The sequence below is a fragment of the Bufo bufo genome, chromosome 6 (genome assembly GCF_905171765.1).
Source record: "Bufo bufo chromosome 6, aBufBuf1.1, whole genome shotgun sequence".
Lineage (NCBI taxonomy): Eukaryota > Metazoa > Chordata > Amphibia > Anura > Bufonidae > Bufo > Bufo bufo.
In genome coordinates, this window is record NC_053394.1 from 55,044,049 (window position 1) to 55,070,022 (window position 25,974).

The window sequence follows — 25,974 nt, forward strand, 5'->3', positions numbered from 1 at the left end:
AGCAGGAGAGGTTCACCTGGACTAGAAACAGCATTATAGCGTGCTGTGCTTTTATAGTGTCTTGGTCACCGGTCACCTGCACCGCAGAGGCCGCCATTATGTTACTCCGCTATTCTCTATGCAGTAATTCTATTAACGTAACAATTAAACGTTAAAAGGTCCTCCCAGGCCACCCCCTATGGATCTTGGAAACCATAGGACCTGCATTGTAAAGGAGCCCTAATCCATTCAGACACTTATATTCCCTCTTCGATAGATTACACAATCCGATATTTAAAAGGTTTGTAGGAGATTAGGGTCCAGTTTTTTCCCCGCCCATAGGCAGCGCCACTCTTCTCCATGGACAGTATCAGGTATTACAACTAAACGCTATGGGGCACATTTATTAAGACCGGCGTTTTCAAGTGGATCCACCAGCCTCTACATAACTTTAGCGGATCCACTGCCGCTTCTAAATGTAAGACAGCTTCCTAGCCGTCTTACATTTAGACCATTTTCTACACCTAAAAACAGGCGTAGAAAATGGTAAATGAGACGAGCCTGCCGGTCCCACCCACCCACACCACACCCACTTTTATTTTAAGACCTGGCGTGAGCTGGGACAAATCACGGCCTCTGCGCCAGAAATACGCCTAATTTAGGCGTATTTCTGTTTAATAAGCCCTATTCATATGAATGAAGCTGCGCTGCAATACCAATCTCATACCGCGGGGAAAAGAAGAAAAAAAAAAAAAGAAAAAAAAGAAGAAGAGTGGCACTTATTTTTGGGAAGAATTATATTTTTTTATCTAATCCCATGCAACTCCTTTGAAATAGGGAGGATAATAACATCACGTGTATACTACTATTCCCCTGGCTGGATCCTGTCACATCAAATGAGGCACAGATCATTGGGCAGGTCAAGGAACATTATCACGCAGGCCTTGGATTGTCATAATTCTGAGAACCAGGTCTTAACAACTCCTTACGTCCCTAACATGCAAAGACCAAGGGAAAAAGAATTGGGGTGAGGTTAGGGATTTACAGGTTTCTTCTTCTAGTGAGCTGGTGCAGAGGACTTTACTCCTCTAAATGGCAGCCTCTGCCATATGCAGGCTAAGGTAAGGTCTCTGCTGTACCTCAGTACAGCAATGGTAAGGGTAGACTGTAAGGAGATAGGAATTCGTATTATTAAGGCTCAGATCCCACCCATGGGGATGCTGGTGCACACACGGGGCCTGGTGGTGATGGAGAACGTGGTCACATAACTGTGCAGCAGTGGTCTGCCTCAGTGACTATGGGTATCCATGGGCAGTATTGCATGCTGCAGCAACATATTAAACCATTGCATATCATGTGCAACAGACCAGCGTACACTAATGAGAGGCACACAGAGAAAAAACAGTGTGGACATGTCAGAAATACCGGTCTCTACAGTAAGCGTGATCAGAGGATCTCGTTATATACATTCAGGTCCGTGTAAAAATGTGTGCATATGATTCGACAGAATAGAGACCCCCTGTACCTGTACAGACCAGTATATTTACAACGCCTTTATCTGTATCTTGTCTACAGATATGCTACATGTATGTAGATCGATGTCTGCTGTCCCTCTCCACCAAATCTGGGACCTATTAATGTTCTCCTCTGTCCATAGAGGTGCGTCCAATTCACAAGAAACATTAATCGGCGCAAGGCCTGGCCGCAGAAAAGTCTTCCGTTGCCTTGAGCTTCCCCGTAATAGGCACAGTACCTGAAGGACCAGATACAGACATATAGAAGATATGGGTATATATTTAGAGTAATAATGAAGAGATGGTAAAAGAAGAGCTTGGAGCACGAGTGTAGGAGAGTTTTACAAATGGGGGCCTGTTGTAAAGACCGCTGATGTCCCAATTTTCTTTTTTTTTAAGAAGTTCTGTCTTCCCTACTTTTTTTTGTTAGGAACAAGGGGCAACTGCCCTGGGGAGTCCTCAGTCATTTTCTCCATCCCCTTGTGCTTTGTAGGGATAGCATGAAAAAAAATTAAGTCTCCTTTAACAGGTTAATTTTGGCGCAGATTTTCAAAGCAGGTCCAAGTTTAATGTTCAGGGCACTCATAAGATGCTCTTCTTTCAGGAGAAGCAAAGCCTGCCCATCGATCTCCTGAGACCGGAAGTCTTCGGCCAAGTCTTGGCATCCTGATGACAAGGAGGGAAAGTGTCGTTAGTCTGGCGGGTCTAACAATATAAAGCAAAGAAGAAATGAAGGAAACATCTACAGCAACTAAACAGATTCAGGCTTATTTTTTTTCTAGTGCAGGTTTAACTCGCACCAAGACAGAGGACATAGTGATCCATGGACGGGTAAATTGTTTAGTTACATAAGCTGGAAAACTAACAATTACACAGTAGCTATAAATACGCCAGAGGGGATAATGGAGCCCAAAGCAGCTTAGGCAGGGAGCTGAATCTCCTTAAAGAGACCAGACCTGTATGGAGATGAATACACAAAGAGGTACAGTTGTGTTCAAAATTATTCAACCCCCACTGAAATTGAGTGTTTTGGCCAGTTTGACATTGATTTTGATCATTTCAGTCATCTTGTTTACAATTAAATCAAAGAGGCCCTTGTAAGTCAGACAAATATAACATAACATTTATAATGAAATAACCACAAATGTATTTTCTGTGCTCACATGATTATCAGTTTTATTCAACCCCCAAGTGACATTCAATCTTAGTACTTAGTACAACATCCTTTTCCAGTTATAACAGCTTTTAAACGTGAAGCATAGCTTGACACAAGTGTCTTGCAGCGATCTACGGGTATCTTCGCCCATTCTTCATGGGCAAAAGCCTCCAGTTCAGTCACATTCTTAGGCTTGCGCGCTGCAACTGCTTTCTTTAAGTCCCACCAGAGGTTCTCAATCGGATTTAAGTCTGGTGACTGCAATGGCCACTTCAAAAATGTTCCAGCCTTTAATCTGCAACCATGCTCTAGTGGACTTGGAGATATGCTTGGGATCATTGTCCTGTTGAAAGGTCCAACGTCTCCCAAGCCTCAGGTTTGTGACGGACTGCATCACATTTTCATCCAATATCTCCTGGTACTGAAGAGAATTCATGGTACCTTGCACACGCTGAAGCTTCCCTGTACCTGTAGAAGCAAAACAGCCCCAAAGCATGATTGACCCCCCCGCCATGCTTCACAGTAGGCAAGGTGTTCTTTTCTTCATAGGCCTTGTTCTTCCTCCTCCAAACATAGCGTTGATCCATGGGCCCAAACAGTTCTAATTTTGTTTCATCAGTCCACAGAACACTTTTGTGGTTTGTCCACATGACTTTTGGCATACTGCAGTCGACGCTTCTTATTCTTTGGAGACAGCAAGGGGGTGCGCCTGGGAGTTCTGGCATGGAGGCCTTCATTACGCAGTGTGCGCCTTATTGTCTGAGCTGAAACTTCAGTACCCACATCTGTCAAATCTTTTTTCAGTTCCTCAGCAGTCACACGGGGACTTTTCTCCACTTTGCTGCTCCTTGACATCCACAGGTGTTTTCAATACCTGATCGAAAACACTTGAAGGAACCTCTGTTCTTAAGAGTGGTAGTCTTTAAGGGGTTAAATAATTGTGTCAATGAAGAAATCACAAAAAAAAACATTTAATACTGTATTACAAAAACAATTGATGTCATTTTAGTTGCAATTGGTTCTTTAAAAAGTCCTTGTAAGATTTCATTCTGAACACAATTACAAATGTACACTAAATTCCCTAAAACCCTTTACAGCATTGGGGGTTGAATAATTTTGAACACAACTGTATCTCCCAAGAAAAAGAAGTATCTCGCCAGCGCCACCTATGGAAAGTGGCTCCCTGTGAAATTGAAATTCTGAAAACGAGATTTTTGTATAACTTACCAGTAAAATCTCTTTCTCGCTCTTCCTTGGGGGACACAGGAAACCTTGGATATAGCTCATCTCCATAGGAGGCGTGACACTAAGTGAAAGACTGTTAAGCCCCTCCTCCAGCAGCTATACCCTCAGCCTGGAGCGAGCGACTACCAGTTATGTGCCCAAGTAGTTAAAACAAAGGCAAGGATCAACCAAATTAACACCAACAAGTCAAAACTCCCGTCAGGGTAACCAAAACAATGGGTGGGTGCTGTGTCCCCCAAGGAAGAGCGAGAAAGAGATTTTACTGGTAAGTTATACAAAAATCTCGTTTTCTCGCCCAATTCCTTGGGGGACACAGGAAACCTTGGGACGTTCAAAAGCAGTCCACAAATAGAGAGGGACCACAACCCAAGATGAATTAAAGCACCATAGGCATTAAGGCACCGCCGCCTGCAAGACCAGGCGGCCCAAAGCAGCATCCGCCGATGCATAAGTGTTCACCTTGTAGAACTTGGTGAAAGTGTGCAAAGAAGACCAGGTGGCCGCCTTACACAATTGTTCAGCCGAAGCTCGATTTCGCTGAGCCCAGGAAGCCCCGACCGCTCTGGTAGAATGAGCGGTAACACCAAAGGGCGGTTCCCTGCCCTTAGCACGGTAAGCCTCAGCAATAGCCATCTTGATGAAGCGGGCAATAACCACTTTAGATGCCGCCAGCCTCCTGCGCGGACCCTCCGGAACCACAAATAGAGAATCCGAGCGCCGCAAGGGTCTAGTTACATCCAAGTAGATCCTCAGAGCCCTAACAACATCCAGACGGTGAAGATCCCGTTCCCGAGGATGAGACGGGGACGGGCACAGAGAAGGAAGGACAATATCTTCATTCAGGTGAAAAGCGGACACCACCTTCGGAAGGAAATCCGGAGCCGGGCGGAGAACCACCTTGTCCTGGTGAAAAACCAAGAGGGGTTCTACGCAAGAAAGTGCCGCCAATTCAGACACACGCCGAAGAGACGTGATGGCAACGAGGAAAAAAACTTTGCAAGACAACAAGCGAAGGGAAACCCTGCGCAAAGGCTCGAAAGGAGAAGATTGGAGAGCCGTCAGCACAACATTAAGATCCCAAGATGGAACGGGAGCGCGATACGGGGGAGCATAGTGAGCAACCCCCTGAAGAAAAGTCTTAACTGGACCGAGCGGAGCCAGAGGTCGCTGAAAAAGGATCGAAAGCGCTGAGATCTGACCCTTTAGGGTACTGAGACCTAAACCCAAGTCCAGACCAGACTGCAAGAAGGATAAAATCGTGGGGAGAGAAAACCGAAGGGGATGAACATCTAAGGTCTCGCAGAAATTCAAATAGGCCCGCCAGGTTCGGTAATAAATCCTGGACGAAGCCGGTTTACGCGCACGAATCATGGTACGGACCACGTCAGCAGAAAACCCCCGCCGCGTTAGGACCGCGGTCTCAATAGCCACGCCGCTAAACGTAGCGACCCTAAATGCTGGTGGAAGATTGGCCCTTGAGAGAGGAGGTCTTCTCTTAGAGGCAGAGGCAAGGGGGCGTCTGCCAGGAGCAACATAAGGTCGGCGTACCAAGGACGACGAGGCCAATCCGGGGCTATTAGGATCGCAGGCGTGCCCTCCGCCGCGATCTTCCGAAGGACTCGTGGAAGAAGAGGCAGGGGCGGAAAAACGTAGAGGAGAGAGAACTCCGTCCAGGGAAGGACGAGCGCGTCCGCGCCGTAAGCGTCCGGATCCTTGGTTCTGGCCATGAAGGTGGGAAGCTTGTGGTTGAATCTGGAGGCCATGAGATCCACGTCCGGACGACCCCAACGGAGGCAAAGAGACTCGAAGACGTCGGGGTGCAGAGACCACTCGCCCGGGTCGATCGTCGTCCGGCTGAGGAAATCCGCCGCCCAATTGTCCACTCCCGGGATGTAAATGGCCGAAATGGCTGGAACATGAATTTCCGCCCAGCGAAGGATTAGAGACACCTCCCTCATCGCCGCCGCGCTGTGAGTGCCCCCCTGATAATTTATGTATGCCACAGCCGTGGCATTGTCCGATTGGACACGAACAGGGTGACCCTGAAGCAGCGAAGTCCAATGCCGGAGTGAAAGGAGAACCGCCCTCAGCTCCAGAACGTTGATCGGCAGTTTGGACTCCGATGGAGACCAAGTGCCTTGTACGGACCGAGGAGGAAACACCCCCCCCCCCAACCCCGCAGACTGGCATCGGTGGTAATCACCAACCAAGTTATCGGCAGGAAGGACTTCCCTTGGAGAGGGGTCCGTAACCACCAGAGGAGAGAGGAGCGAACCTGGGGGGGAAGTGGAAAGTGCTGATCCAGACTTTCCTGGGACTTGTCCCATGCGGACAGAATGGCAGTCTGAAAGGTGCGGGAGTGATACTGCGCGTAGGGGATTGCTTCGAAACAGGACACCATCTGTCCCAAGACCCGCATGCTGAACCGGAAGGAAGGATGGCGGTGGGTCAGAAGGCTCCGAACTGACCGATGAAGGAGCTGGCGCTTCTCTGACGGAAGCCGAACCTCCGCTGCATCTGTATCCAGCAGCATCCCCAGAAAGATCAGTTGCCTGGATGGAACAAGAGCGGATTTGGGAAGATTGATAATCCAACCGAACCGGCGTAAGGTTTGTAGCGAGAGGTCCACACTGGCGGATGTCAGTGACAGAGAGGGTGCCTTGATAAGGAGATCGTCCAAATATGGAAGAAGAAAAACTCCCCTGGAACGAAGTAAGGCGAGGACAGGGGCAAGGACCTTTGTGAAAACGCGAGGGGCCGTCGCCAGCCCGAAGGGGAGAGCAACGAACTGGTAGTGGTCGGACCCCACTGCAAAGCGCAGAAAGCACTGATGACACCGAGCGATTGGAATATGAAGGTAGGCGTCCTGGATGTCGATAGAGGCCAGGAACTCCCCTTTTTCCAGAGAGGCCACCACCGACCTGAGAGACTCCATCCGGAATCGCTGAAGACGAAGGAAACGGTTTAACCGTTTTAGATCCAGAATGGGACGAACCGAGCCTTCTTTTTTGGGGACCACAAAAAGGTTCGAATAGAACCCCTTGAATCTTTCTTCCATGGGAACCGGAGCGATGACCCCTTTGTCCAGAAGGGTGCGAGTGGCAGTAAAGAAATCGGCCGCCCCTTGGGGATCCCGGGGAACCCGGGAGCGAAAGAACCGAACTGGGGGGAGGGACGTAAACTCGAGTTTGTACCCGGAAGACACAACTTCGAGAGCCCAGGCGTCGGAGACGTGCGCCTGCCAGAAGTCCCTGAACAGGAAGAGACGTCCCCCCACCCGGGTGGGTGGGGGCGCACCTTCAGGTAGTGTTCTGCTTGGTCGCGGGAGGGCGAGCAGGCTGTGACTTGCGCCAGGAGGGCTGGGTCCGAAAAAAAGGTTTCTTACGTCTGTCTTGGACAGAGTTAGGGGATGGACCTGAAGAGGTGCGAGGTGCGGGAGCCCTGCGGGAAGACCTGAAGCGAGAAAAAGTGGGACGGCCTCGAGTGGTGGTCCTAGTCCTAGATTGAGGAAGATGCGTACTCTTCCCCCCCGTGGCTTCGGATATGATTTCATCCAAGCGGGTCCCGAACAATCGAGAACCAGTAAAGGGAAGGCCAGTAAGAGACCGCTTTGACGTGGAGTCCGCCGTCCAAACCTTTAACCAAAGCTTTCGGCCAGGGCAGACGAACGGGCTATGAGAGCCCCCGCATCAAGGGATGCCTCACAGACGAATTTGCCGGCTTGAACGATAAGTTGGACTAGAGCACGGAGGTCCTGAATAGGGACGTCGGATTCAAGCTCCTGATCCAGCTGAGAAGCCCACTCTGAAACCGCTTTTCCAGCCCAAGCGGAAGCAAAGACCGGCCGGAGGGCGGAACCGGAGGCTGCAAAGATACCTTTGGTAATGGCCTCTATACGGCGATCCTCAGTGGATTGTAAGGAAGAGCCATCAGCAACGGGAATAGCCGTGCTTTTTGCCAAACGGGCCACCGGGGGGTCGACTTTGGGTGGTGACGCCCAGTTTGTAATGCAATCCGCCGGGAATGGATAACAGATATCCAACTTCTTAGGCGGGGTAAAACGGGCATCAGGGCGGGCCCAGGCCTTGGAAACCACCGACGAGAAGTCAGTGTGGAGGGGAAAAACTGCAGACGTCTGTTTATGGCGAAAAAAGGAAACACTTTTTTTCAGAATTAGGAGGATCATCGTGAATCTTAAAGGTATCACGAATATTGTTAATAAGATGGCCCACAGCAGAAGCCAGTTTTGAAGGCAAGGCCGAGTCCATATCACAATCTGAATCAACTAGTTCCCCTTCAGAGGGCATATCCTGTATCGAGGAAGGGCCCGACTGAGAGCGCACCCTTGGGGGTGATACTGAAGCATCCGAGGATGATAGGCGCTCCGCCCTAGACCGCTTCTGGGGTTGACGGGCTCTGGAGGTGTCGCCTGGAGAGAGGGACTCAGACGGGTCAGCTAAGATAGCGAACCCGGAGGGCCCAGCAGGGGAATATCCGGCTGCGATAAGGGCAATACCTCTGCAAGGCGGCCCACAACGTTAGAGAGGCTGACCACAGCCTGGGAAAGGGATCTAGCCCAGTCAGGGGGATCCAAGAGGCCAGGGGGTGACACAACAGATGGCGGACCCTGTAATGGGGCTTTGCAAGCCGAGCAATGCGGGTCAGGCTGCCCTTGAGGAAGGGGCGCCTTACATACGGTGCAGGTGTGATACCAAGGACCGGCCGGCGCTGAGGGGTCAGACATGTTGGCTGAAGTAATATAAAAGCGTCCAGGCCAGAGGGGTGCAGAGCTAGAAGGGGTCAACAGTCCTACCAGGTCACAGTGGGAGCGGACGGCAACAGCAGCGGCAACAGCAGCGGCAACACCTGAGGTAAAAACGATCTGTCCTGAGAGCAGGCTGGCACGAAGAGGAGGCGGGGCCAGCGAGGAGCAGGAAGAAGACGTCCGCACCCCCGACTGAATGCCTAACATGTACAGGAGAAGCAGAACGAAGCTCCGCCCCCCCGCTGGAACTTTCGCGCGCGCGCGCGATTCAAACAAATATGCCGCCGAGAAAATATTGCCCCCCGACCACCTCCTTATACACCGGCGGCGAATGACACACCGGTAGCCAGCAAGAGAAGTCAGCCGGCATCTGAACACAGCGGCAGCACTGGCCGAGATAACAAAAGGACTTGTGCAGTAAACCCTCCCCCACGAGCACCGCTCCGTCCTGCTCCACACACAAAGGGGGGAAGCCGACAGTAAGCCTTGTAATGTGACAAGGCTAGGCAGAGGGAACACAGAAGTTAGAACCCTAACAGAGGGGGGGGGGGGGGGGGGGGGGGGGGGTGGTAGGAACGGCTGTATAGCCACCTCACCAGTCGACGTTTTCACCCTCAGTCCATCCAGCAGGGACGCCCCTTCAGCCACTGGCACCGAAGTGGCAGGAAGCTGGAGAGGGGCTTGCAGGCGGGCGACCCTTGTGCTGGCGGGATGCAGGGGAGCTGGGCTGCCCTGGTCCTCCTTTTCTTCTGTGGGGGAGGCAGCAGTGCGGATAGCCGGCACTGGCGCAGCTCAACCCCGGGAAAACAGAGAAGTCTTTGCGACTCTGTTGTCCCTGTTGAAAAAAAGGGAAAAAAGTTGAAAATAATAAAAAGAGAAAAAAAAAATAAAATCTTTAGCAAAGACAGCTCTGCAGTGCAGAGAGTGTCTTGCCTCCTTGACACTAAGCAAAAAACTGGTAGTCGCTCGCTCCAGGCTGAGGGTATAGCTGCAGGAGGAGGGGCTTAACAGTCTTTCACTTAGTGTCACGCCTCCTATGGAGATGAGCTATACCCAAGGTTTCCTGTGTCCCCCAAGGAATTGGGCGAGAAATTTAATCTCCATTTGCCATCAACTCTTGGGGAACACCTAAAGGGTTAATGATGTTTGTAAAATCAGTTTTGAATACCTTGAGGGGTGTAGTTTCTAGAATGGGGTCACTTTTGGGTGGTTTCTATTATGTAAGCCTCACAAAGTGACTTCAGACCTGAACTGGTCCCTAAAAAGTGGGTTTTTGAAAATTTCTGAAAATTTTCAAGATTTGCATCTAAACTTCTAAGCCTTGTAACGTCCCCAAAAAATAAAATTGCATTCCAAAACTGATCCAAACATGAAGTAGACATATGGAGAATGTAAACTAATAACTATTTTTGGAGGTATTACTATGTATTATAAAAGTAGAGAAATTGAAACTTGGAAATTTGAAAATTTTTCCAAAACTTTGGTAAATTTGGTATTTTTTTTATAAATAAAAATTATTATTTTTTACTCCATTTTACCAGTGTTATGAAGTACAATATGTGACGAAAAAACAATCTCAGAATGGCCTGGATAAGTAAAAGCGTTTTAAAGTTATCACCACATAAAATGACATTGGTCAGATTTGCAAAAAATGGCCTAGTCCTTAAGGTGAAATAAGGCTGTGTCCTAAAGGGGTTAAACATGTATGGCATATCCACAGGATATGCCATAAAAGTCCGATAGGTGCAGGTTTCTCCCCTGGGACTTGCTCTGATCAAGAACAAGGACACAAGTTGCACTGCCGCTGATGGAGAGGTGGTTGCATTTGCGCGACTCTCTCGTCACTCCTATGGGACTTCTGAAAATTGCCAAGCTTGCTTACTTGGCTATTTTCGAAAGTTCCATAGAAGTGAATGGAGCGTGTTATGTAGGCGTGGTCACCCATCCATTCCAGGCATCGTCAGATGGGATCCTCTTTCTTGAGACAGGAGCAGGTCCCAGAAGCGTGACCTGCACCTATCACACATTTATGGCATATCCTGTGGATATACCATAAATATCTAGATGGGAATATCCTTTAAAAGGGCTTTTCGGGAATTAAGAAAATGAAAATACTTATTACTTTATTATAAATATATTCCCAAATACCTTTCATTATTTATAATGGCTAGTTTTGTCTGGGGAGCAATCATCAGGGGAAACAAAATGGCCGCAGTCCCATCAGTTCACACAAAACCTGTCCTGATCACACAGGAGGACAAGTTACTTTTCAACACTGAGGTAAAGAGCTGCCTCATCCTCATCCTCCTCTCTACTTGTCAGGGATTATGATCCTGAATAAAGATAAGAACTTTAGCTGAATCTCTGGGGAATTTAGTTCATGAAGAGACATGAAGTACAGAGAGGACGGACAGGACAGGACAGACTGTGGTAATGGAGACTGTAAACAAGAGCTGCTGCTCATTAGCCACACCTCACCCTCCTCTCATGTCTCCTCATCTTCTCCATTCCCATAGAGATTCAGGATCATAACCCCTGACAAGCAGAGCAGAGAGGAGGATGAGGCAGCACTATGGCTCATTGTGGTGAAGTAACTTGTCCTCCTGTGTGATTAGGACAGGTTTTGTGTGTACTGATAGGACGGCGGCCATTTTATTTCTCCTAATGATTGCTCCCTAGACAAAACAAGCCATTCTAAGCAAAGAAAGGTATTTGTGAACATATTTATTATAAAATAATATTTACGTATTTTCATGTTTTTAATTCCTGGAGAACCCATTTAAGGTATTCAGTGTATTCAGCATAGAAGAACATCATGTCCACATTACCTGGCAGAGAAGAAATAAACTCGTACACCTCCTCCACACTCCAGCGACTGGGATTGCTCGACAGAAACACCGGATTAATCCCCAGAAGCTCAGAATTTGATGGTCCGCTGGTAGGAGTGCTCCCATCCCTCTCCCGTTGTGGCGTCCTGCAGGACGGAGGTGCTGGAGAAGTTGGAGAGAAAGCTTCTTCATAGCTGGAATTATCAGATCCACGGCTGGAATCCTCCTGAAAGAAAGTAAGAGAAGCAAGATCCTGGTCAGCAACGTAGTGTATTCAAACATTCAATCTACAGATCAGCGATCCTCACAGTACTTAGGGCTCAAAAACCCCACAGGCACCTTTGGTGCTGCAAGTTTGCAACCCTTATAGGCACCACAAAACTAAGCTATTTACTGTCACTGTATCAGCCACTAAAATGAACGCCACACCCTTGAGTCTACTGTGCATTTAACAATGTAATCCATGTACTACCAGGCACAATATTAGATTGGCTCCTCATTATATGTATCTGTCGGGGATATTACATTTTCAATTATGTTTAACTATTTCATTTTCATAACCAAGATTCTCCTTGACATCTTGCTTGGTCAGAAGAAGTGCTGTACAGGAGAAAATTCCAGGCAGCAGAGGAATCTGTCCCTAGCAGAACGACACCTATTGGAAAGCATTGTGGTTAATGTCAATGTTCCTGTTGGCAAACTAACATTTTGAATACATATTTTAAGTTATATTGCTGTTATATATTGTTTAAAATGTATAAGACGACTTAGAGCAAAGGATGGAGGAAGAGCTGGGGCTCAGTCTCTATTCAGTCACATTTTTAAAGCGGCACGTCACTGCGGTGGCGGAAGAACTGGACTGGCAGAGCAGAGAATGGCGCTGGAGACAGAAGTATACCATCATTTTTATTTCAGACCATTCAGTGGCAGGCGCAAGATTTTTAACTCTCTCAGTCAACCTCTTTGAAGAGGTTTTCAACAAGTCAACTACTGATGGCCAGTGATAGTCAGTTCGCAGTGTTCGCCAGCGAACACATGCGGGCTGCCATCTTTAGTAAGGTAGACTTACCCGTCCGGCGATGCACAGGTAAGCCCTTACCTGTGCCTGTGCCTGTGCCGGGAGCCAGTCTGAAATCAAATGCAGTCACTGGGAGCAGGCAGTTCTGAGAACAGCCCGATGAAGGCCCCCGGCGGCTGTTCTCGAAACTGCCTGCTCCCGGTGACTGCATTTGATTTCAGACCGGCTTCCGGCACAGGTAAGGGCTTACCTGTACCTCGCCGGACGGGTGAGTCTACCTTACTAAAGATGGCAGCCCGCATGTGTTCGCTGGCAAACACTGCGAACTGACCATCTCTGCTGATGGCCTCTCCTTAAGGGCTTCCCCAGGAGTTAGGCATTAAACCAGATGGAGCCAGGCACCAGAACTACATGGCTCCGTCCGCTGTGTAGCAGCTATGCTTGGTTACTGCAGTGAATGGGAGACGCAATTCAGTAAAAGGAGACAACCATTACGCTGTGAACAGAACTGTATAGCTCAGGTGCCTGGTTACAGCGCTGCATCTCCTGCAAACAGAGCAGTATGGGTGACAGAAGTCATAGTCCCGTCAACCTGATACTGATGACCTATCTCAGGGGTGGGCAACCTGCGGCTCCCCAGCTGTTGTGAAACTACTACAACTCCCAGCATGCATACTTGCTGTGCTCTTCTTAGAACTCTCATGGAAATAAATGGAGCATGCTGGGAATTGTAGTTTTACAACAGCTGGAGTGCCACAGGTTGCCCACCCCTGACCTATCCAATCGATAGGTCATCAATGCCTACATCCCAGAGAAATAGGCATTTACCATTTGATCAGTGGGGGTACATGTTCAGAAACCCCCACCAACTGAGTGCAAGATGCAAGGATATGACTGCAGAGAGACTGTACCTGCCTTACTTCTCACTGCATACAGACACTAAATATGTTCACCCTTTAGATTTCTGCACTGCTGACGAAGACTGTACATTTAAAAAACACTTCAAGTTCTACAATGTGAAAGAATCAGGCTCCAGGCACCTCTGTTACCCGCATTCTCTTCCCCTGGATCTTGGCCCGTGCAATCTCAGAGCTGTTCCTCCGTGGACCACGTCTGCGCACTCTGACTCCTCCTGCATCTTGGAGTGGGTTTAGCTTCTTTCTTTTAAGACGGAACTGGTGGCTGCAGCTGACATTATATCTAACACAGAAAAAGATTTGTTTTAAATTCAAAAACGCCTATGGGTGCTCTTTGGTACTCCTATAGTTTACTAGGGTTCCTGAATACATAACTATCTTTTGTACCTGATTATTTGGGTCAGCAGCTCTTTGTTTTGCACATTACATTTACATAGTGTTCCCTAAGGCTATTTACTGCTACAGTGTTTTATATGTGGACACAGTGCCCTGCACTTTGATGTATGATGCTCCTCATTTTTTAAATCAGGCAGGTCATCAATATCAGATCGGTGGGGTACGACACGCCCACGATCAGCTGTATGATGAGATGGCGCACACAGTGAACACGTGCCGTTTCCCTTCTCTCTTCACCGCTGCCGTATGTGATCTTGCCATAGACAGCAGCAGAGAACAGGAAGAGAGAAAGTAGACGGCATGTGCGCACTGCGTTTCCCCATACAGCTGATCGGCGGGGGTGCCGGACCCCACCGATCTGATATTGATGACCTATTCTAAGGATAGGTCATCAACAGTAAAAGCCTGGACAACCTCTTTAATACAGTTTGATTTCCGAGGAAATTTACATAGCAGCACATCAGTATTTATACTCATGTTTTCAGGTTTACCTTTTGGCACAAGTCATAGAGCAGAACCTCTTTGTGCCACGGAACTGGTCTGCTGGAGCAAACTTTCCACAGTACTCGCACTTCAACAGCTTTGAGGTTATAGAATCTGTAACAAAACACAAAGTTATTCCAGAAAAATCTAACAGAGAAATAAATTAAAGGGGATTTCCAGGTTCCTGATATTGTTGACTTATCCTCAGGGTATGTTACTAATATATAATCGGTAGTTTTGATCGAGCGCCGTAGTGCTCGGGCAGAACACATCGGGATGTTCGGTGCTCGACCGAGCACCCGAGTATAATGGAAGTCAATGGGAGAACCCGAGCATTAAACCAGGCACCCCCTGCTCTGAAGAGGGGAGGGTGCCTGATTTATAGGAAAAAGGTCAGAAATTAACCACCTCAGCCCCCAGTGCTTAAACACCCTGAAAGACCAGGCCACTTTTTACACTTCTGACCTACACTACTTTCACCATTTATTGCTCGGTCATGCAACTTACCACCCAAATGAATTTTACCTCCTTTTCTTCTCACTAATAGAGCTTTCATTTGGTGGTATTTCATTGCTGCTGACATTTTTACTTTTTTTGTTATTAATCGAAATTTAACGATTTTTTTGCAAAAAAATGACATTTTTCACTTTCAGTTGTAAAATTTTGCAAAAAAAATGACATCCATATATAAATTTTGCTCTAAATTTATTGTTCTACATGTCTTTGATAAAAAAAAAATGTTTGGGTAAAAAAAAAATGGTTTGGGTAAAAGTTATAGCGTTTACAAACTATGGTACAAAAATGTGAATTTCCGCTTTTTGAAGCAGCTCTGACTTTCTGAGCACCTGTCATGTTTCCTGAGGTTCTACAATGCCCAGACAGTACAAACACCCCACAAATGACCCCATTTCGGAAAGTACACACCCTAAGGTATTCGCTGATGGGCATAGTGAGTTCATAGAACTTTTTATTTTTTGTCACAAGTTAGCGGAAAATGATTTTTTTTTTTTTTTTTTTTTTTTTTTTTCTTACAAAGTCTCATATTCCACTAACTTGTGACAAAAAATAAAAACTTCCATGAACTCACTATGCCCATCACGAAATACCTTGGGGTCTCTTCTTTCCAAAATGGGGTCACTTGTGGGGTAGTTATACTGCCCTGGCATTCTAGGGGCCCAAATGTGTGGTAAGGAGTTTGAAATCAAATTCTGTAAAAACTGACCAGTGAAATCCGAAAGGTGCTCTTTGGAATGTGGGCCCCTTTGCCCACCCAGGCTGCAAAAAAGTGTCACACATCTGGTATCTCCGTATTCAGTAGAAGTTGGGGAATGTGTTTTGGGGTGTCATTTTACATATACCCATGCTGGGTGAGATAAATATCTTGGTCAAATGCCAACTTTGTATAAAAAAATGGGAAAAGTTGTCTTTTGCCAAGATATTTCTCTCACCCAGCATGGGTATATGTAAAAAGACACCCCAAAACACATTCCCCAACTTCTCCTGAATACGGAGATACCAGATGTGTGACACTTTTTTGCAGCCTAGGTGGGCAAAGGGGCCCATATTCCAAAGAGCACCTTTCGGATTTCACTCGTCATTTTTTACAGAATTTGATTTCAAACTCCTTACCACACATTTGGGCCCCTAGAATGCCAGGGCAGTATAACTACCCCACAAGTGACCCCATTTTGGAAAGAAGAGACCCCAAGGTATTCGCTGATGGGCATAGTGAGTTCATGGAAGTTTTTATTTTTTGTCACAAGTTAGTGGAATATGAGACTTTGTATGAAAAAAAAAAATATATAAAAAAAATCATCATTTTCCACTAACTTGTGACAAAAAATAAAAAATTCTAGGAACTCGCCATGCCCCTCACGGAATACCTTGGGGTGTCTTCTTTCCAAAATGGGGTCACTTGTGGGGTAGTTATACTGCCCTGGCATTTTCCAGGGGCCCTAATGTGTGGTAAGTAGGTAAATGACCAGTGAAATCCAAAAGGTGCTCTTTGGAATATGGGCCCCTTTGCCCACCTAGGCTGCAAAAAAGTGCCACACATGTGGTATCTCCGTACTCAGGAGAAGTTGGGGAATGTGTTTTGGGGTGTCTTTTTACATATACCCATGCTGGGTGAGAGAAATATCTTGGCAAAAGACAACTTTTCCCATTTTTTTATACAAAGTTGGCATTTGACCAAGATATTTATCTCACCCAGCATGGGTATATGTAAAATGACACCCCAAAACACATTCCCCACCTTCTCCTGAGTACGGAGATACCAGATGTGTGACACTTTTTTGCAGCCTAGGTGGGCAAAGGGGCCCATATTCCAAAGAGCACCTTTCGGATTTCACTCGTCATTTTTTACAGAATTTGATTTCAAACTCCTTACCACACATTTGGGCCCCTAAAATACCAGGGCATTATACCTACCCCACAAGTGACCCCATTTTGGAAAGAATAGACCCCAAGGTATTCGCTGATGGGCATAGTGAGTTCATGGAAGTTTTTATTTTTTGTCACAAGTTAGTGGAATATGAGACTTTGTATGAAAAAAAAAAAAAAAAAAAAAATCATCATTTTCCACTAACTTGTGACAAAAAATAAAAAATTCTAGGAACTCGCCATGCCCCTCACGGAATACCTTGGGGTGTCTTCTTTCCAAAATGGGGTCACTTGTGGGGTAGTTATACTGCCCTGGCATTTTCCAGGGGCCCTAATGTGTGGTAAGTAGGTAAATGACCAGTGAAATCCTAAAGGTGCTCTTTGGAATATGGGCCCCTTTGCCCACCTAGGCTGCAAAAAAGTGTCACACATCTGGTATCTCCGTACTCGGGAGAAGTTGGGGAATGTGTTTTTGGGTGTCTTTTTACATATACCCATGCTGGGTGAGAGAAATATCTTGGCAAAAGACAACTTTTCCCATTTTTTTATACAAAGTTGGCATTTGACCAAGATATTTATCTCACCCAGCATGGGTATATGTAAAATGACACCCCAAAACACATTCCCCAACTTCTCCTGAGTACGGCGATACCAGATGTGTGACACTTTTTTGCAGCCTAGATGCGCAAAGGGGCCCAAATTCCTTTTAGGAGGGCATTTTTAGACATTTGGATACCAGACTTCTTCTCACGCTTTGGGGCCCCTAGAATGCCAGGGCAGTATAAATACCCCACATGTGACCCCATTTTGGAAAGAAGACACCCCAAGGTATTCAATGAGGGGCATGGCGAGTTCATCGAAATTTTTTTTTTTTGGCACAAGTTAGCGGAAATTGATATTTTTTATTTTTTTCTCACAAAGTCTCCCGTTCCGCTAACTTGGGACAAAAATTTCAATCTTTCATGGACTCAATATGCCCCTCACGGAATACCTGGGGGTGTCTTCTTTCCGAAATGGGGTCACATGTGGGGTATTTATACTGCCCTGGCATTCTAGGGGCCCTAAAGCGTGAGAAGAAGTCTGGAATATAAATGTCTAAAAAATTTTACGCATTTGGATTCCGTGAGGGGTATGGTGAGTTCATGTGAGATTTAATTTTTTGTCACAAGTTAGTGGAATATGAGACTTTGTAAGAAAAAAAAATAATAATTCCGCTAACTTGGGCCAAAAAAATGTCTGAATGGAGCCTTACAGAGGGTGATCAATGACAGGGGGGTGATCAATGACAGGGGGGTGATCAATGACAGGGGGGTGATCAGGGAGTCTATATGGGGTGATAACCACAGTCATTGATCACGCCCGTGTAAGGCTTCATTCAGACGTCCGGATGCGTTTTGCGGATCCGATCCATCTATCAGTGGATCCGTAAAAATCATGCGGACGTCTGAATGGAGCTTTACAGGGGGGTGATCAATGACAGGGGGGTAATCAATGACAGGGGGGTGATCAGGGAGTCTATATGGGGTGATCACCACAGTCATTGATCATGCCCCTGTAAGGCTTCATTCAGACGTCCGGATGCGTTTTGCGGATCCGATCCATCTATCAGTGGATCCGTAAAAATCATGCGGACGTCTGAATGGAGCTTTACAGGGGGGTAATCAATGACAGGGGGTGATCAGGGAGTCTATATGGGGTGATAACCACAGTCATTGATCATGCCCCTGTAAGGCTTCATTCAGACGTCCGGATGCGTTTTGCGGATCCGATCCATCTATCAGTGGATCCGTAAAAATCATGCGGACGTCTGAATGGAGCTTTACAGGGGGGTGATCAATGACAGGGGGGTAATCAATGACAGGGGGGTGATCAGGGAGTCTATATGGGGTGATCACCACAGTCATTGATCATGCCCCTGTAAGGCTTCATTCAGACGTCCGGATGCGTTTTGCGGATCCGATCCATCTATCAGTGGATCCGTAAAAATCATGCGGACGTCTGAATGGAGCTTTACAGGGGGGTGATCAATGACAGGGGGGTAATCAATGACAGGGGGGTGATCAGGGAGTCTATATGGGGTGATCACCACAGTCATTGATCATGCCCCTGTAAGGCTTCATTCAGACGTCCGGATGCGTTTTGCGGATCCGATCCATCTATCAGTGGATCCGTAAAAATCATGCGGACGTCTGAATGGAGCTTTACAGGGGGGTAATCAATGACAGGGGGGTGATCAGGGAGTCTATATGGGGTGATAACCACAGTCATTGATCATGCCCCTGTAAGGCTTCATTCAGACGTCCGGATGCGTTTTGCGGATCCGATCCATCTATCAGTGGATCCGTAAAAATCATGCGGACATCTGAATGGAGCTTTACAGGGGGGTGATCAGGGAGTCTATATGGGGTGATCACCACAGTCATTGATCATGCCCCTGTAAGGCTTCATTCAGACGTCCGGATGCGTTTTGCGGATCCGATCCATCTATCAGTGGATCCGTAAAAATCATGCGGACGTCTGAATGGAGCTTTACAGGGGGTTGATCAATGACAGGGGGGTAATCAATGACAGGGGGGTGATCAGGGAGTCTATATGGGGTGATCAGGGGTGATTAGGGGTGATCAGGGGCTAATAAGGGGTTAATAAGTGACGGGGGGGGGTGTAGTGTAGTGTAGTGGTGCTTGGTGGGACTTTACTGAGCTACCTGTGTCCTCTGGTGGTCGATCCAAACAAATGGGACCACCAGAGGACCAGGTAGCAGGTATATTAGACGCTGTTATCAAAACAGCGTCTAATATACCTGTTAGGGGTTAAAAAAAAACACATCTCCAGCCTGCCAGCGAACGATCGCCGCTGGCAGGCTGGAGATCAACTCTCTTACCTTCCGTTCCTGTGAGCGCGCGCGCCTGTGTGCGCGCGTTCACAGGAAATCTCGCGTCTCGCGAGAGGACGCGCCGGCGCGTCCAGGAGGAATGAATCAACCACCTCCAGGACGCGTCTGTGCGTACAGCGGTCCGGAGGTGGTTAAGGGAAACACCACCAAAATGGTTCGGGAACAGCATGGGGAGGATGTCTGGATGCATCTTGGACTCACAGGTCGCTGCTGAGATGTTGTCCGAATAGTACGCCAATTTGACAGACTGACAATATGCACAAAACCGAAGATAAGATCGATTTTAGAGGAAAAATTGATAGGAAACATTCTTTCCTGTATATTTACTTGTATATAAAGTGCAAGTTCAGCCAAAAATAGTTGATTTTCGGAACTGGGGCCATGATTAAGAGGGACGGCCGGTGGCATCCGTATTGCGCCGCTGTAGGTGAAATTCGTGGACCGGCGGAAGACGAACCACAGTGAAAGCATTTGCCAAGAATGTTTTCATTAATCAACAACGAAAGTCGGAGGTTCGAAGACGATCCGATAGGTGTTTTGTGGCGTTATTCCCATGACCCGCCGAGCAGCTTCCGGGAAACCAAAGTCTTTGGGTTCTGGGGGGAGTATGGTTGCAAAGCTGAAACTTAAACTAATTGACGGAAGGGCACCACCAGGAGTGGAGCCTGCGGCTTAATTTGACTCAACACAGCAAACCTCACCCGGCCCGGACACTGAAAGGATTGATAGATTGATAGCTATTTCTCGATTCTGTGGGTGGTGGTGCATGGCCGTTCTGAGTTGGTGGAGCGATTTGTCTGGTTAATTCTGATAACCAACGAGACTCCTCCGAGCTAATTAGTTAGTGATCTCCGGCGGTGAGGATTGTGTTGACCAGACTCTTATGGGAGAGTGCCTGCTGCTTAGTTGACCATGCAAAAAATGATGGTTGAGGGCCTGCAGGTGAGCTGACCAGCGAAAACATTATGGGCGAGGCCCTGCTGCCGCTTTGTTCACTCTAGATAACTTCTGCCTGATCGCACGCCCCTGTGACATCGATGATCCATTTGGATGTCTGCCCTATAAACTTTCGATGGTACTTTCTGCGCCTACCATGGTGACCACGGGTAACGGGGAACCAGTGTTCGATCCCGGAGATGGAGCCAGAGAAACGTCTACCACATCCAAGGAAGGCAAGCAGGTGGCGCACAAATTACCCACTCCCGACTCGGGGAGGTAGTGACAATAAATAACAATACAGGACACTTAAAGGATAACTGTCTTTTTTTTTTGCTAGTTTATTAAAGCTAGGCATGTATACTTGAGTTAGTCTGTCAATGATTGCCAAAAGATCTGTAATTACCTTATAATAACAGCTTTCATTAATGTCTCCTGTCCCTTTCCATTGCTCCCTTTAAAGACCATTGCTATGGCTCATCTGTCTCCTGCTAGTAAGACAGAGGGGCGGTCCTTCACACTGCATGCCTGGATTAAGCTTCAGAGTGAGGAGGCGTGTCTCAGTAATCCAATATGATTGGCTGGCAGGAAGCTGCTGGCTACAGCAAGTTTGTATGTGACCTGAGGGAATGCAGTTTTGGCCTCAGAGAACTGGCAGAGGAGCCATCTTGAGAAGATCCTCATAATGTAGGATTCAAAACAGCCGTAACTAAGGGGAAAACTCAAGGAAAACAGTGGTAAGTAAAGAAACTAAAGATTGCTTTATGCATAATACTGCTGCAGCAGTAACATATGCTAAAAATTATTTTTTTTTTTTATGAAAATATGACAGTTATCCTTTAAGAGGCCCTGTTATTGTAACTAGTAATAAAAAATTACATGGAATGTCACTGGTATGTAGGATGAGAAAAACGTTATACAGGAGAGGTACCACAGCTAATGTCACTGTTCGCAGCGCCTACACAAAAAGTACACTGTACGTCACAGATATGCGAGGGCCTGCAGGTGAGCTGACCAGCGAAAACATTATGGGCGAGAGCCTGCTGCCGCTTTGTTGACTCTAGATAACTTCTGGTCGCGGGAAAGGCAGCCGAACCTGAAGTCAGCCATGTGTGCCAGAGTACCAACAGGCAAGACTTCGCTGTCCTCATCAGGAGGTGAGCTGACCGTGTAAAAGATTGTAGGTGAGGGCCTGCTGCTGAGCTGCCCAACTAAAAAATGTTGTGGGCGAGGGCCGGCTGCTGAGCTGACCATGTCAAAAATGTTGTGGGCGAGGGCCTGCTACCGAGCTGAGCATGTAAAAAATTTGTGGAAGAGGGATTTCTACTGAGCTAACAATTGTGTGGACGAGGGCCTGCTGTCGAGCTGACCATTTAAAAAACAATTTGTGGACGAGAGCCACAGCTCAGTCTGGTCCCTTATCCCCTGCCACAGCTTTGCGGCGGTGTGCTGTTTGTCACCTAAGCAAATAAGTTTCAGCACAGCCTGTTGCAGCTTCCTCACTGCAGTGCTACACTGCTTCCAGCTACTGACCGATGGCTGACTGGTGCTGCAAGATGATAATTCAGAGGTGGAAGTGGAGGAGGAGAAGGGGGGGGTTGCAGCCAGTAACGTAGGTGGCGGCGGAAACCCCGATGGAAGTAGGGCTCGAAATCCTTGGCGTCGATAGCACCAGTGCCATCCCAGGGTACGACTCGCTCCCGGCCTCCACAACGTTCACCCGGTGTGCTGTCAGGGAAATGTAGCGTCCCTGGCCAAAAGCGCTTGTAATGTCGATGTCACTAGCGGCTAATAAAAAATTTAACTGAATGAATATCACTGATATTTAGGATGCGCACACGTTATACAGGAGGTATAGCCCAAGTAATGGCGCTGTCACCACCGCCTAATGACAAATTACACTGAATGAATGTCACTGATATTTAGGATGCACACACGTTATACAGGAGATTTGGCGCTGGTAATGTCGCTGTCACCACCGGCTAATAAAAATTGCACTGAATGAATGTCACTGATATTTCGGATACGCAAACGTTATACAGGAGATGTAGCGCAGCTGATGTCACTGTCCGCAGCGGACACCGTCTACAGAAAAAGGACACTGGATGTCACAGATATTTTAGAGATGCGCACACTTTAAACAGGAGATGGGGCACAGATAATTTAACTGTCCGCAGCGGACACCGTCCATTGAAAAATTAAATTGGTCACCAAAATAATTTTGAAGCGCACACGTTACACAGCAGATGTGGGCCTGGTCAGGTAACTGTCAGAAGCGGACACCGTCTACGGAGAAAAGTGCACTGGATGTCACTGACATTTTTGGGATGCGCACACTTTACACAGGAGATGTGGCGCGGATAATTTAAAGGAAATCTGTCACCTCAAAAACGCATATAAAACGGCCAGCATTACCTCATAGTAGCCCCCATTCTGTTAATAATCACGTTTGATCCATTAGTCTGATGCTCCATAGGTTAAAAAAAAACAACTATGTTTTAAGCGCCATCAGCGCTATCTTGCCGTTCAGCGTGAAGTCAAGGGGGCAGCAGCTTCCTTGCTTCAAGTCAAGGCAAGCATGCCCCCTAACCGTCCACTCTCTTGTTAGATTGACAGCCTGCAGTGCGGCCGGGATCGCATAAGTCTCGTGCATGAGCGGTGCAGTGCACTCCTTGGTAAAGTGTGTTCCTGTCTCCGGCTGCCGGAGTTCCAGCGGCGCACTGCGCATGCGCGAGACTTATGCGATCCCGGCCGCACTGCAGGCTAACAATGGGGGGAGGGGACGGTTAGGGGGCATGCTTGCCTTGACTTGAAGCAAGGAAGCCGCTGCCCCCTTGACTTCACGCTGAACGGCAAGATAGCGCTGATGGCGCTTAAAACATTGTTTTTTTTAACCTATGGAGAATCAAACTAACGGATCAAACATGTGATTATTAATAGAATGGGGGCTACTATGAAGTAATGCTGGCCGTTTTATATGCGTTTTTGAGGCGACAGGTTCCCTTTAACTGTCCGCAGGGGACACAGTCTACGGAAAAACTGCACTGGATGTCACTGATATTTTAGGGATGCGCACACTTTTGTTGTGCTTTTTCATAGGTACAACATTTATATCAAAATATCCTAATTATAGTGGATTTGATATATATAATAGGCCATGTGTGTTATATTCACCATTATGTCATGTATTTTAAAGTAGGCCGAAAGAGGTTATTGGGAAAGAGACAGTTTATCTACCAGTCTGAGAAAAGTCATTCGTCTCCTTATGGATTTATGGCTGAGATAAGAATATTTTCTAGACGCAGCTGGTGCTAATTAGTCCTACAGTTTGGTATCTATTAATGAAGAAGAAAATCTGTAATATCTATATACATGTATAATCAACCTTAGTTTTTGTATAAGAAAATCAATAGGACCTATGTTTTGTTTTATATTGAATATTATGAAGGACATTTATGTATCTATTATATTTCTCACTAGGAACGCATATACTCGTAAATCATGGTGAGAATAATTTAATGTGTAGACTGTGTTAATGAGTCCTCGTTCAGGGAAGATGTTTTTTTTTAACTAACCAAATCACCCATTGGAGTAGCAGAGGAGGCACAGATATCTGTGAGAGTATAATGTCCATTATACTATTATCTGTAACAAATTTGAGAATATGGGAAAAGTCTAAATGGTGCCCAAAAGTCTGTGTTTTAGTTAGTTTTTGTGTCAAAATTAATCCCTCAGCTCTAATTTAAGGTTCCAAAGGTCATGTGTTTAGAATGTGAGATAAAGTCAGGCTTGGATATTTAACCCTTTCTAGAATGATACTAAATAGCTTGGGTAATAGTGTCATCTAGGGGTAAATGAGAAACATTACACCAACAGCAGAAATGCATTTGGGGTAATACAGTGACATCAGAGTCATCATCATATGTACACGCCTAGCCGACAACGATTGGAAAACTCCAAGCTAGGAAGGTGTGTCTAACTGATAAGTTTGTGATCATAAACCACACACACATGAGGGAAAGGAAAAAGAGCAACAAGAAAGAACAGGGAGCAACAGAAGACACAGTAACACAGAGAAACAAAGGGAACACACCCCAGGAGAAAATCCCAATGATAAGAACAGACTTTAGAGCTGACTCCCCTTAGGCCTCTTTCACACGGGCGTCGCGTGTGAGGGCCGGACAAGATGCGGGTGCGTTGCAGGAAAATGTGCGATTTTTTCACGCGAGTGCAAAGCGCTTTAATGCATTTTGCACGCGCATGAGAAAAATCGGCATGTTTGGTACCCAGACCCGAACCCGGAATTCTTCACAGAAGTTCGGGTTTGGGATCGGTGTTGTGTAGATTTTATTATGTTCCCTTATAACATGGTGATGGCCCATGTGAAGGACCATGTCATGAGCGCAGTGATGTCATCAAAGGTCCTTTAGCCAGGTCCTGAAGAAAGTAGAAAGAGGAGGAGATCCGCTCCGCGATTAAGTGGATGGGGCGAGTTAAATTTGTTTATTATTTTTAACCCCTCAATGGACATTTTACTAAGCATTCTGTATTAAGAATGCTATTATTTTCCCTTATAACCATGTTATAAGGGAAAATAATAAAGATCGGGTCCCCATCCCAATCGTCTCCTAGCAACCATGCCTGAAAATCGCACCGCATCCGCACTTCTTTACGGATGCTTGCGATTTTCACGCAGCCTCATTCACTTCTATTATTTCAACGTGAAAAACGCACAATATAGAGCTTGCTGCGATTTTCAAGCAACGCACCAGTGATGCGTGAAAATCACCGCTCATGTACACAGCCCCATTGAAGTGAATGGGTCCGGACTCAGTGTGGGTGCATTTAGGAAAATCCCCGCTTTATTGCGGATGTACGTTAGATGTTCTACATCAATATTATTGCTATTCAGTAAAGAAGCATATTACTGAATAAGAGACCTTATACTGATATCAGAGGGAATCTCTGATTGGAATATTCATTCCATAGCCATATCAGGCTTGATAATTCATAAGTTGTGTCGCAATACTACCGGTATCCGAGATTTGTCATAGTTTTAGCAGAGCAAGGGTTCATATCTGTCCTTATCATTGTTTTATATCTAATAATTGTCGTCGAGTCGGTTGTATTACATTTTTATGTTTGAGAGGTATCGTGTATACGTTGGTCTTGGTGTTAGAGCCATCTAGTGGCGAATTTTGGGTATTGCACTGTGTGTTATTGCATATTATTGTGTTTTTCTACTGATTAAGCTTTGATTGTACTTTAAATTATTGTATAATCATTTATATTTTTGCATAGACACTTGTACCTTATTTACTGTTTGCACAACATAATTTAATTAACAACGATCTCTTTTTGAGGTGTTTAATATATGTCCACCTCGAGGATCAATTTCCTTTGATCCTATTTTTTTTTTATAAAGCCTTTTGCTTTATATCCCAGACACTTTAAACAGGAGA

The 25,974-nt window shown here is 46.5% G+C and overlaps 1 protein-coding gene across 5 annotated transcripts in view; it reads right to left on the minus strand.

Annotated features, from left to right (window-relative positions):
• Positions 1 to 1,757: 1,757 nt before the first annotated feature.
• PHC1 (polyhomeotic homolog 1) overlaps positions 1,758 to 25,974 on the minus strand; it is a 40,979-nt gene continuing 16,762 nt past the window's right edge. For 3 of the 5 annotated variants that reach the window (XM_040438691.1, XM_040438689.1, XM_040438690.1), the window contains exons 12-15: positions 14,310 to 14,415; positions 13,546 to 13,705; positions 11,488 to 11,713; positions 1,758 to 2,159 (exon numbers count right to left, since the gene is read on the minus strand). In XM_040438691.1, coding sequence (XP_040294625.1) covers positions 2,005 to 2,159; positions 11,488 to 11,713; positions 13,546 to 13,705; positions 14,310 to 14,415 — 647 coding nt within the window. In that variant the 3' untranslated portion in view covers positions 1,758 to 2,004. The remainder of the gene's footprint in view (positions 2,160 to 11,487; positions 11,714 to 13,545; positions 13,706 to 14,309; positions 14,416 to 25,974) is intronic. The other 2 variants (XM_040438693.1, XM_040438692.1) reach the window with 1 other exon arrangement.